The 10,140-nt window shown below is 37.8% G+C and overlaps 1 protein-coding gene across 5 annotated transcripts in view; it reads right to left on the bottom strand.

Moving 5' to 3' along the window:
* Positions 1–2,771: 2,771 nt before the first annotated feature.
* TDRD1 (tudor domain containing 1) overlaps positions 2,772–10,140 on the bottom strand; it is a 42,250-nt gene continuing 34,881 nt past the window's right edge. For all 5 annotated transcript variants that reach the window (XM_089509943.1, XM_089509945.1, XM_089509944.1 and 2 more), the window contains 7 exons: positions 8,982–9,236; positions 7,846–7,965; positions 6,802–6,915; positions 5,440–5,607; positions 4,872–5,081; positions 4,668–4,714; positions 2,772–3,758 (listed from right to left, as the gene is read on the bottom strand). In XM_089509943.1, the coding sequence (XP_089366069.1) occupies positions 3,666–3,758; positions 4,668–4,714; positions 4,872–5,081; positions 5,440–5,607; positions 6,802–6,915; positions 7,846–7,965; positions 8,982–9,236 (1,007 nt within the window). In that variant the 3' untranslated portion in view covers positions 2,772–3,665. The remainder of the gene's footprint in view (positions 3,759–4,667; positions 4,715–4,871; positions 5,082–5,439; positions 5,608–6,801; positions 6,916–7,845; positions 7,966–8,981; positions 9,237–10,140) is intronic.

The raw sequence follows: 10,140 nt of genomic DNA, 5'->3' as shown, positions 1-10,140 counted from the left end.
GCCGAAAAGCCACGTGCAGGTGGCTATGGTGCCCTTTCTGCGGTGCAAAAAGGAATAGAGGATGTGGCATGTAGTTGTCACGGCCTCGATCCGTCACTGAAAGGGGCGGCCTGTTCAACCCCATAGTGCCCAAACTCAGTGGCGTTCTGCACTGGGTGTCACTCAGTGTTGAGGGGCAGGTCTTGCAGGGGAGCCCGTTAAAAGCACAGGACAGGGAGGGGGGAGAACAGGCACGGGCCTGCTCTGTTCCTTCCCCTGCCTTTAACTGGCTTTGGGAAGCCAGTTAAAGGCATGGGAGGGTAGAGGGAAGAGGAGAAACAGGCACGTGCTAGCTGTTAGTGAGGATGGAATTTTATAAAAATACCCCAATTCCCCCCATTCAAAGTGCATTTGGCGTAGGTAATTGGCTGTTCCCTTTGGCATTGCTTGGACATAGAAGCCTTTTGATGAGACTTAACCTTCTTATGGTGCTGGCATTTCTCTTGATGACCCTAATGGAAGGCATGATGGGAATTGATCACTGTCTTCCATGACAGCAAAGCGAGCATCCCATTTAGGTAACTAAGCCTTAGTTAGGAGTTGCAAAACAGGAAGAATGCTTCACACCTTTGGGACAGATTTATGACTGAAATACTTCCAGTATTGATTGCCTTTCCCATTGAATACGCTGACTGTAGATCAAGCAATGTGTAAATTTGGTTTTGCTTTGAAGTAGGAAAACATCCTCTGCTGAAGACAAGGAAAAACCTTATAAAAACGCCGTGCCGTTTCTGTTCTGTTCTGCGCCCTAGCCGAAGCCGGCACTCTGTCAGCTTGTTTTGATGCAGTTCCACCCCCCACCCCCCCTTAACTTGCCCATCTTCTGTGTTGCAGCTTTGTACAGATTCTGAGACCATCAGGTAAGTATTATAATTTAATAATAATAATAATAATTTGTTTTATTTATATACCGCTATTCCAAAGATCATAGCGGTGAACAGCAAGTAAGCTAATTTGCCCCCAACAGTCTGGGTACTCATTTTAGCGACCTCGGAAGGATGCAAGCCTGAGTCGAGCTTGGGCCCTTTTGCTGGTCTTGAACTCGCAACCTTGTGGTTTCGAGTGAATGGCTGCAGTACAGGCATTTAACCACTGCGCCACCAGGGCTTATCATTAGATATGCTTAGTGTTCTGTCCATTCTTCCTCCTCTTCTTCTTTGAGTCTTGAGTGAGAGCATGAGTGTGTGGGTTTTGTATGTGTGTTCCTTCCCATTAATAAACTAGCTGTTAATTGAAAGGATATGCTTCTGCGTTATTTCATGGAATATCTGACCCCTCTGTAAACACTTTGGGATTCGGTCCAAAAAGGGTACTTGTAAGGAGCCCATTACTGATGAGTTGAGCTAATTGATATTCCCCTAATTTGAGCCAAATATCCTTACATGGCTCATCCTCTTCCCCCGCACTCCCGTGCTCTGCAGGCCAGAGGGGATAGTGGGCATAGATTCACCGCCACTCTTCTAGATCAATTCAAAATCCTCCAATCACTTTATATAGGTATTTGAAGAAATTAGTTGCTCACATTTTTTTGAAAGCAGAAAGCATGTGTTGCATTTAACACCAACTTACGCATCATTTAGTTTGGAATCCTCAACACTGAATGGGAGTGGTTGAATTCAGAGGTCATCTATGATCCAGTCTTTTAGTACAACTAATTTGGCTGCCTAGAAATTGCTAGGAAGGGAGTTTTGCCAGTTTAGCACTGATCTTAGATGGCACTGAATGTTTTGATGGAATTTTTTTTTTTTGGTAATTTTATCTATGTTGCAATCCCGCCCCAATCAGTAGGGAGAGGCGGGAAATATCATCATCACCACCACCACCACCAGTGAAAACTGTTTTTATCTTGTAGAAATCTTGCATTTTTTCTGCACTCTGCAAAGAACTGTTGCAGATCTACCACTTCCTCTTAGATTTCACAGACTTTTAGGTTAATTTGTACTCTTGCAGATAAAGCTACACCCCTTGTACAAGCAATTCCATAACCAAGCTCTTAGTACTGGCCTCTTTAGGCACACATGCCTAACATCCTGTTCAGAGAAGCCTTCCCAGGCATTGCATAATTGTCGCTTACTATTTGATGTTCTTTTGGTGCCTGTTTATCAAACCATTTCCTGTATTGCTATGTACTGTATATGTATTATCCTACTTGAGAGTATGTATTTTCCCTGGAAGAAGAATAACCATCCATTATGAAGCCAAACCCTCCCTCCAGTCCATCTGCCTTGGTCCAGGCCTTGGAGGTAGAGAGGAACTGCTGGACCTCTTACCCTTTCCCTCAACCACTCCCTTCTCCTTCTGTGTCATGTCTTTTTAGATTGTAAGCCCGAGGGCAGGGAACCGTCTAATTAAAAAGATTGTATGTACAGCGCTATGTCAATTTACAGCGCTTCATGAATAAAGGTTAATAATAATAATAATAACATGCAGCTTTGTATATAGTAATTTAAAGAAAGATAGTTTACAACTATCTCATAAATCAGTTACATTTACATTTGACATTTACAAACAATATGCCCCAGCATTCATTGTGTGAGACCAATTTAGTTAAAACATGAATGGAAGAAGCATGAAGATATAAGAATATAATTTCCTTGGTATGGTTTACAGTACTATCATGTACATGTTTATTCAGGCCCAATGGGTTAAATCTCAACTAACTGTTTAGGATTAAAGTGCTAAATAATAAATGCACAAAATAATTTCCACAAAAAAGACCAACAATTCAGAAAGTGACAATGATTTTATTAGCAAAGTAACAATTGTATCTTCTTATGAAGGTTTCAAAATACTTTGAACAGCAGCCATTTCAAATTAGGCTAAACACATTAAAAACTTAAATACAGAATCTTAAACTTAAAATTTAAACCTAAATTAATGCTTTCATGGGCTATGGCTATTATTTCTAATGGGGAAAAAAGCTTTAGAATAATTACTTCTTTGGCTTGAGATACTTTTTACAGCTGAGATGGGAAATTTAGGCCCTCCTGCTCTTTTGAACTACAACTCCCACAATCCCTTACCACTAGCTATACTAGGTTGGACTGTAAACCAAAACATCTGAAAGACCAAAGGTTCCTTACTTTTATTTTATAAATTAATATAATCCCCACTATCAGAGGTCATCACACCTCAGGACATGAGCATCTTGGAAAGCTAATCTTTGTCACAAACACTAGTAAAACATAATGTTACACTGATAAGAGATGAGGAGGAATCAAGTACCAACCTTGTCCTCTTCTGAAGGCTAGCATTCTGCCTCTTTTAATTGTATCTGAATCTTCACAAGCCACTATTTAACAATGTTAAATATACTGGGTGCAATTTATATTCTTCTGAGGTTATTGGTAGAACTTCTACTGACTTAAATTATTCTGGCCCAAATCTAACTGCTATTCCTAATTAGAACAGACTTACCAAATCAATGGGATTTATCTAACTGTTGACTTACCATTCAGCAAATGATTCAATCTATCTACTCTAGTTGGCAGTAGCAATTGCACTTATGTCTGCCTTTTCCACATTGATCCTAAAGAAACTGACCCTTTAGACAGGCATTTTCCCCAAGTATGATTATATAACATTATATTCTAGAGGCATATAATGCCATATATTAAGGTGAACCTTCATTGTTCTGAAGACTTTATAATTTCAAGAAGTTTATCTTCACCAAAATGGTCCTTTAATAGTAAATAAACAATCCGCTCAAGCTTTGCAACCTATGAGAAGATAGGAAATTACACAAGTTACAATTGAACTGAACAGTCTTGTTTTTTTACTCAGTCTATTACCAAAAGGACCACTAGATGGCCCAGTTCATAGTGCATTGAGGGTCCTGCAATTGTACTGCCATTTTAAAGAAAATTACATACCTCACTGAAGAAGACATACAGACTTTCCAAATATTAACCTGAATGCAGTTTCATGCCATGCTTCCATGACCACCATTGCCAGAGCTTATCTTCCTTGCATCAAATGTTTTTTTAAAGCAAAATTCTAACACCAATAATTTTATATTTTATTTTTAATTTTATATTTTCAAAACCTAGCTGAGTAACGACGTTGTGTCTGTTCGAAAGATATCTTTGGCTCCACACTCATCTCTCAAATTGCACTGAAATCTGAACACCATTTTATTTCCCACTTAAATTTCAGCTAGCAACATTTTATGTTTCATTAGCTGTATACAGTGATTTAGATAATAGTCTCAACATAACCATTTTATGAGCTGTGAAATTACACTCATCCTTCCACATTTGTGGCTTTGACTTTTGTGGTATTATTCATGGATTTTATTAATACGTTCTCTCTAGGAATATCTAGGTCCTCCAGTACAACTCTATGGTCAACTTTAACCAAACATCACACTGAAGGACCTAGAGATTTCTAGAGAGAATTTTCCACTAGGCATCTGTAGCTCCTCCAGAACAATTCTATGGTCAATGTCTCGAAGATGTTGACCACAGAGTTGCACTGGAGGCTCTAGAGATTCCTAGAGAGGTGTTCTCTCAAGTAAAAACATAGCATTTTTGTTATTTGCAGTTTTTTTACATTCACAGGGGTCCTGTGCCCCTAACCCCAGCAAATGTGGAGGGACGAGTGCACTGAAATTCCAGACAGATACTTACTTGCTTTTTCAATTCTGTACAACAGCACATAGATTTCTCCGCACATTCTAAGAGAAATAAAATCGATAGTAATAAGCAATGAGAATGAACAAAGAAAGGTATTTCCACACTTGTACATGTGATAACAGACAACTCTACAAATCCAAACAAGGAGTACATACAATTGTAGCAGAAACAAAAAAGCCTACTGTGTAAAATACTTACGATTTCCACTGCTGCAATCTTTCACTGAATTTTCAATTACTTGCTCATCAGCTATCTCTAGAATACAATTTTCACCATTTTTCTGGACAGTTACTTCATGAACAGTTGCATTAACTCCTTTAACTGTAATCATCACACACTCATTAAGTAAGAGGTTTTTGAGCTTCTCTGTTACTTGTATGGACCAATTTCCATCTGGTTTTGTAATTCCTAGAATACAGATAAACCTTAACTTAAAAGTCTAGATAATTAACGGCATAATCCCATATATATGAACTCCACAGGAAGTCTATTTAGTTTTGTGGTGCTGCCACCCAGTTAAATATATATATATATTTGCAGTGTTTATTAATACATTAAGATCAAAGACAATAGCCTTACATCAATTGTTTGTCCCAATTTGGTGTAGGTCCATTCAATAAATAGGAACTTTACAAGTTATCACTTATGGAATTTTCACTGATTCAATGGATCTACTATAGTTAGAACTACTAGATTTAGACCTGTATATGTAAATATAAATTCCAGATATTTACTACTTGATAGATGTCAATGGTTCATTTTCTACCTGCTAGGGAACATTTCAGTATTTGAAAAGGTAACTTCAAGAAGGGGGCTGTTATTGGTAGAAGTTTAGAATTTGGCAACACTTCCACATTTCCATAGTCTGCATATGCTACTTTCACTTCTGAAATGGAAATTCCCAGAACAAGAGCACGATACCATTTGTTATCACCTAGAAAAGTGAGACAAAAAAAAAAAAAAAAAAAAAATCCAAGGTTTACTTTGGAAAGTTTGTTATTGTGTGAATAAAAGACATATCGCTGTCCAGAGGCCATCTGAATAGTCTCTGCCTGCATTGTTATTCCTCCAGACTATCTTAACTGTCAACAACAACAAAAATTTTGATAAACTGGAGCCCTGTGACTCTGACATTGTCATGTTTTTTCTTCTCCTGTATGATCTTTAACACCTTTGCTGGATGAAGAAGTCAGTGGAACTCTGAAAACTTGCACAATGTTTTTTTTGTATTTTTGGTTGGCCCAATAAGGGCATTGCTGTTCTGTGGATTTTGGATGTAATTGTATTTTGTAGTATGGCCAACATGGCTATCCCTGGATATATTTTCTGCATTTGAGGACAGAATGTTTTAGTTGTGACAAAGGAATCTTAAAGAAAAGAGAACCAAGCAACTGGAACTTAACTCTTTGATGTTTCTACCTCCAGGAAAGGTAAACCTTTTTCACTGGGACTGTCCAAAAACAGGAGTGTACAGTATCTCATGTAGATTGCATAATTCCCCACTGATTTTTAATTAATGAAAAGGTCTCTCCATAGTTTCTATGGGGCACTGAGGAGGAACTGCCTCACCTATTATATCCTGTTTTTTTTAAAGAGTAGCCCAATCCCAAGCAGAACATGATTAAATGTCTCCCTTGGCGCTCTAGAAGGCACTGTGGAAAGGCTAAATCAGTTTTTAAAATTATTTTAGAAAAAAAACAAAACAAGGGAATAGAGGTACAGTGGAGCACACGAACAAGTCCCTGGACCAGGAAAGCTGCTCTGCCTTAGATTGCATACTGCCAGCATGGTTTTCACCATTTGGCAAACTTTACATGTCATCTTATTTGTGATTAATTTACATCACAAGAGCACACTATCATACAGACTAAAAAGAGGTTAAGACATTTGTACTGTGGTTCTGGTCCTTCTGACATTTAAATTTAAGCTCCCTGAATCTCTGACTGGTCATTGTGGCTCTTTCATGCAATACCATTTCATCCATCTGGCCTAGCATTCAATAATTAGAAATAAACACAGGCACCATGTAGTCAGAAATAAGCAAGTCATTTCATCCAAGACGTATCTTTCGAAGCATTACAGGAGTTATAAAAATAAGATATTCAATATTCTAAATGTATTCCCTCACCTGAGAATCTGGCACAACAGGGTTCACCAACTTTTGGTTCCAAGATGCAATCATTCTGAAAGCTGCAGTAATCTGCAAGTTCAGTCATTAGCTTATGGAGATCCTGTGGATCCACTAAAATTGAACCAAACATAATTTCCAAACAATTCAAATGTTAAAAATTAAACTCTGCACTATTTCACTTTTCTAGAAGCAATTTCCTGACTGAAAGAACAGGTACAGATTAACTACTACATATTCTGAGCTGGGAATGAGAAGATGATTTATGGCCTGAATTGCTTTTGAGGAGATCTAAGTCTAACCATACATTTTTACTTTCAACGAAAAGGTTTTTGTTTTTTGTTGTGTGCTTCCTATTTGGGGAATAATGTCAAAACGCTAAGATTTTATTTTGATAAACTTCTCGAAATATAAGGGGCTTTCATTGGACTATGGTTTAGTAGATTCATTTACTACAGTCAGTCCTCCCCATAGGCGGGCTTGCCTTTTGAGGCTTTGAGCTTACATGGAAGGCAAGCCCCAGCAAAAGTAATGGGGTGCATACCCATGCCGCCACGAGCATGCACCCCATTATTTTTTATGGGGCTTGAGCATACGCCCTTTTCCCCATATGCGGGTGGGGGGGGGGAATCCGGAATGGATCTCCCACATATGGGGAGGGCAGACTGTATTTGTTTCAACAGAGGAGAATCAGATATGATTTAGCAACTTTAAGTACATTTTGTAAGTATACTGTAAGAAGGTTGGGGGGAGGTAAGACACAAAACATAAACATAAAAGGCAAGTAACCCATGAATGTTGGGCAGTTCTTGAAATATAAACTTTGTTCTGATCTGCTGAAACATTTCAAATAGGAAGGAAGCAGAGACATCATATCGACTAACAAAGCACTACAAAGAAAAAAGAAGGGGGAAAAAGGACAGGGGAAGTGTAAAGCCCAAGGTTTGCCATTCCTCATTTACTCGGTGAAAAACATGATTTCCTATTACGTATGAACTAATGGCAAAGAACACTTTTCTTCATGCAGCATACTCTGAATCTTACCTATAGGTTTTGTTGGTACAACATAGAATAAGCCAGGGTTTACCACATCTAATACATGTACAGGTACTGTTTCACCAACTGCAAATTTGGCTGTTTTCCATTGTATAGTTGGAGACATTTCTGTAATATCAGAGATCAAAATTTATGAAGTGTTGTACATAACAGATTTCACAGGAAAATGATCAGCCATTAGTTGTATGACACTGTGTTAACAATAAATGGGACCTAGGGCCCTTTAACACTGCACAAAATAGAGTAATGGGCCCTTTCATACTTCACAATCAGTGGCCAATTGCTTTTGCAGATATTGTTGGACTACCACTACTACAATCCTTTACTGGCTATCTTGGTCAGAACTGATGGGAACTACAGTGAAAAATAAAAATAAAAATGGAATACCATAAGACTCTCACCTGCAAAATGAAGAGTCAAATAAAATATGCAGTAACTACTATTAAGACAATAATTATATTCTTCAATGAGCCATACTGGTATTTTTAGCAGCAGTCTGAGCTGATCAGCAACTGATAACCTCATTTGTTCCCCACTCCACTCCACCCCACCCTGGTTAGCATCTAAAGATCACCTAAATTGCAGGAGACCTCTTCACCTAGCATTCTGACTGTTCAAAGTAGAACTTCAAAATCCTAAATTCAAATACCAATGTTCTCTTGAAATTATATTTTCTTCTGTTATAGACTATCTAATATTAATCCACATTAGTTTGTAGATTAAATGATATCCCTGAAGTTTATTTTTAAAGGGCATGGTTTACAATTCACTCATGTATAAAGTGACCTTGCTTATTTATATGTGAGGGAGACAAATCTCAACGAACACTATTTTGTACAAGATTAATTTTTTTATTAAAATTGATATCTGCATTGCTAAAATTTATTAGTGCTTTGGTGCCTTATCTACCAATGACCACCAAATTTCACTCACTTTCAATAAATGTGTTAATAATGACCAAGCCATATCAATAAAACGTCTGAAACATGGCTGGTGATTCAAAAATGTCTTATATTTTCTGGCTAGCATGTTCCAACAACTCAGCAGTTACAAACAAGACTTTTTTTTAAAAAAAAAATCCCAGATATTTGATGCTAGTGCCATTCAAAAGACAGAAAGATTACCTTGAAAATAACAGGCTACTAATTCATCTGAAGGCATTTTCTGATTTGGAATGATCTCCTTTTTAAAAGCCAAATGTCTTTCAATTAGAATGTCATTTATCATTACAGGACTGCCAGTAGTATTATCAATAAGTTCTACTTCAGCACTATTATTGATTAAAGAAACTACTTTGGCCTGAAGCTTCTTTCCAGCTATGAATGTCTGAAGTGTTGTTGTTGCTTCTTTTGTCCATTCATCATTTACTGGCCTTACACCTAAGAAAATAAAGTGTTACAAAAGCACATTTCATCTTCATATAATGCTTTTGAGATCATCAATTTTGACACCCTTGCTAGAGATAAGTACCATTGGGCCACATGCAATTGCTAATTTCTATCATCTACTGAAACAATGACCTAAGTTTTACTTATTGTTCAGCAAGTGAGTCAATGGTTCTGCTCTAAGTAAGAATAGTAATTGTATTTAGCCCACAAAGTTTAGAGACACAAGTACAATGCAACAAGAAAATTAGACTGCAAAATTTGCTCCCAGTATTTCAAAAATGCATAAGCCACTTTGAACAGCTACTTGATTGAACAGCTACCTGAGCTCCAGTGCCTTCTTGAGGCTAGAGGTTTGTTGAGAAAGGTTGGATTAAAAGGTAATTAAGAAAGTAATATGAGCATTATACTGTTTTTCAAAGAATAAGTAAATGATAAGTGTTCATTCTTCACTATAGGAAGACTGTAAGCCTGAGGGCAGCGAACCATCTAATTAAAAATAATAATTGTAAAACCGCTCTGATAGCCTTTAGGGCTGAAGGGCGGGGTATAAATACCATAAATAAATAAATAAATAAAACATTCACAGTAAACACAAACTCCTAATTCTTTGGATGGTACAAAGGAGCAGTCCACATAATATTGGGACATACAGTCCACCCGCCTCAGGGCTTGACATACATGGACTTGAGCTCACACAGATGGCAAGCCTCGGGGGACAAAATGGTGCACATGCCATTCAACAACAGAACAATACACAGATTAACATGGAAATCACTCCTCCCTACCCAGGATCACACAATACATATATACCCCCCTCTGTTCCATACCAGCATTCTCTGAAGATGCCAGCCACAGATGCTGGCGAAATGTCAGGAAGAAACTCTTCTAGAACATG

The sequence above is a fragment of the Sceloporus occidentalis genome, unplaced genomic scaffold (genome assembly GCF_023333645.1).
Source record: "Sceloporus occidentalis isolate IW3139 unplaced genomic scaffold, rSceOcc1.0.p SCAF_2, whole genome shotgun sequence".
In the NCBI taxonomy this organism is placed as follows: domain Eukaryota; kingdom Metazoa; phylum Chordata; class Lepidosauria; order Squamata; family Phrynosomatidae; genus Sceloporus; species Sceloporus occidentalis.
The sequence above is the reverse complement of the archived record's forward strand: the minus strand, read 5'-3'. Positions and strand labels throughout refer to the sequence as shown.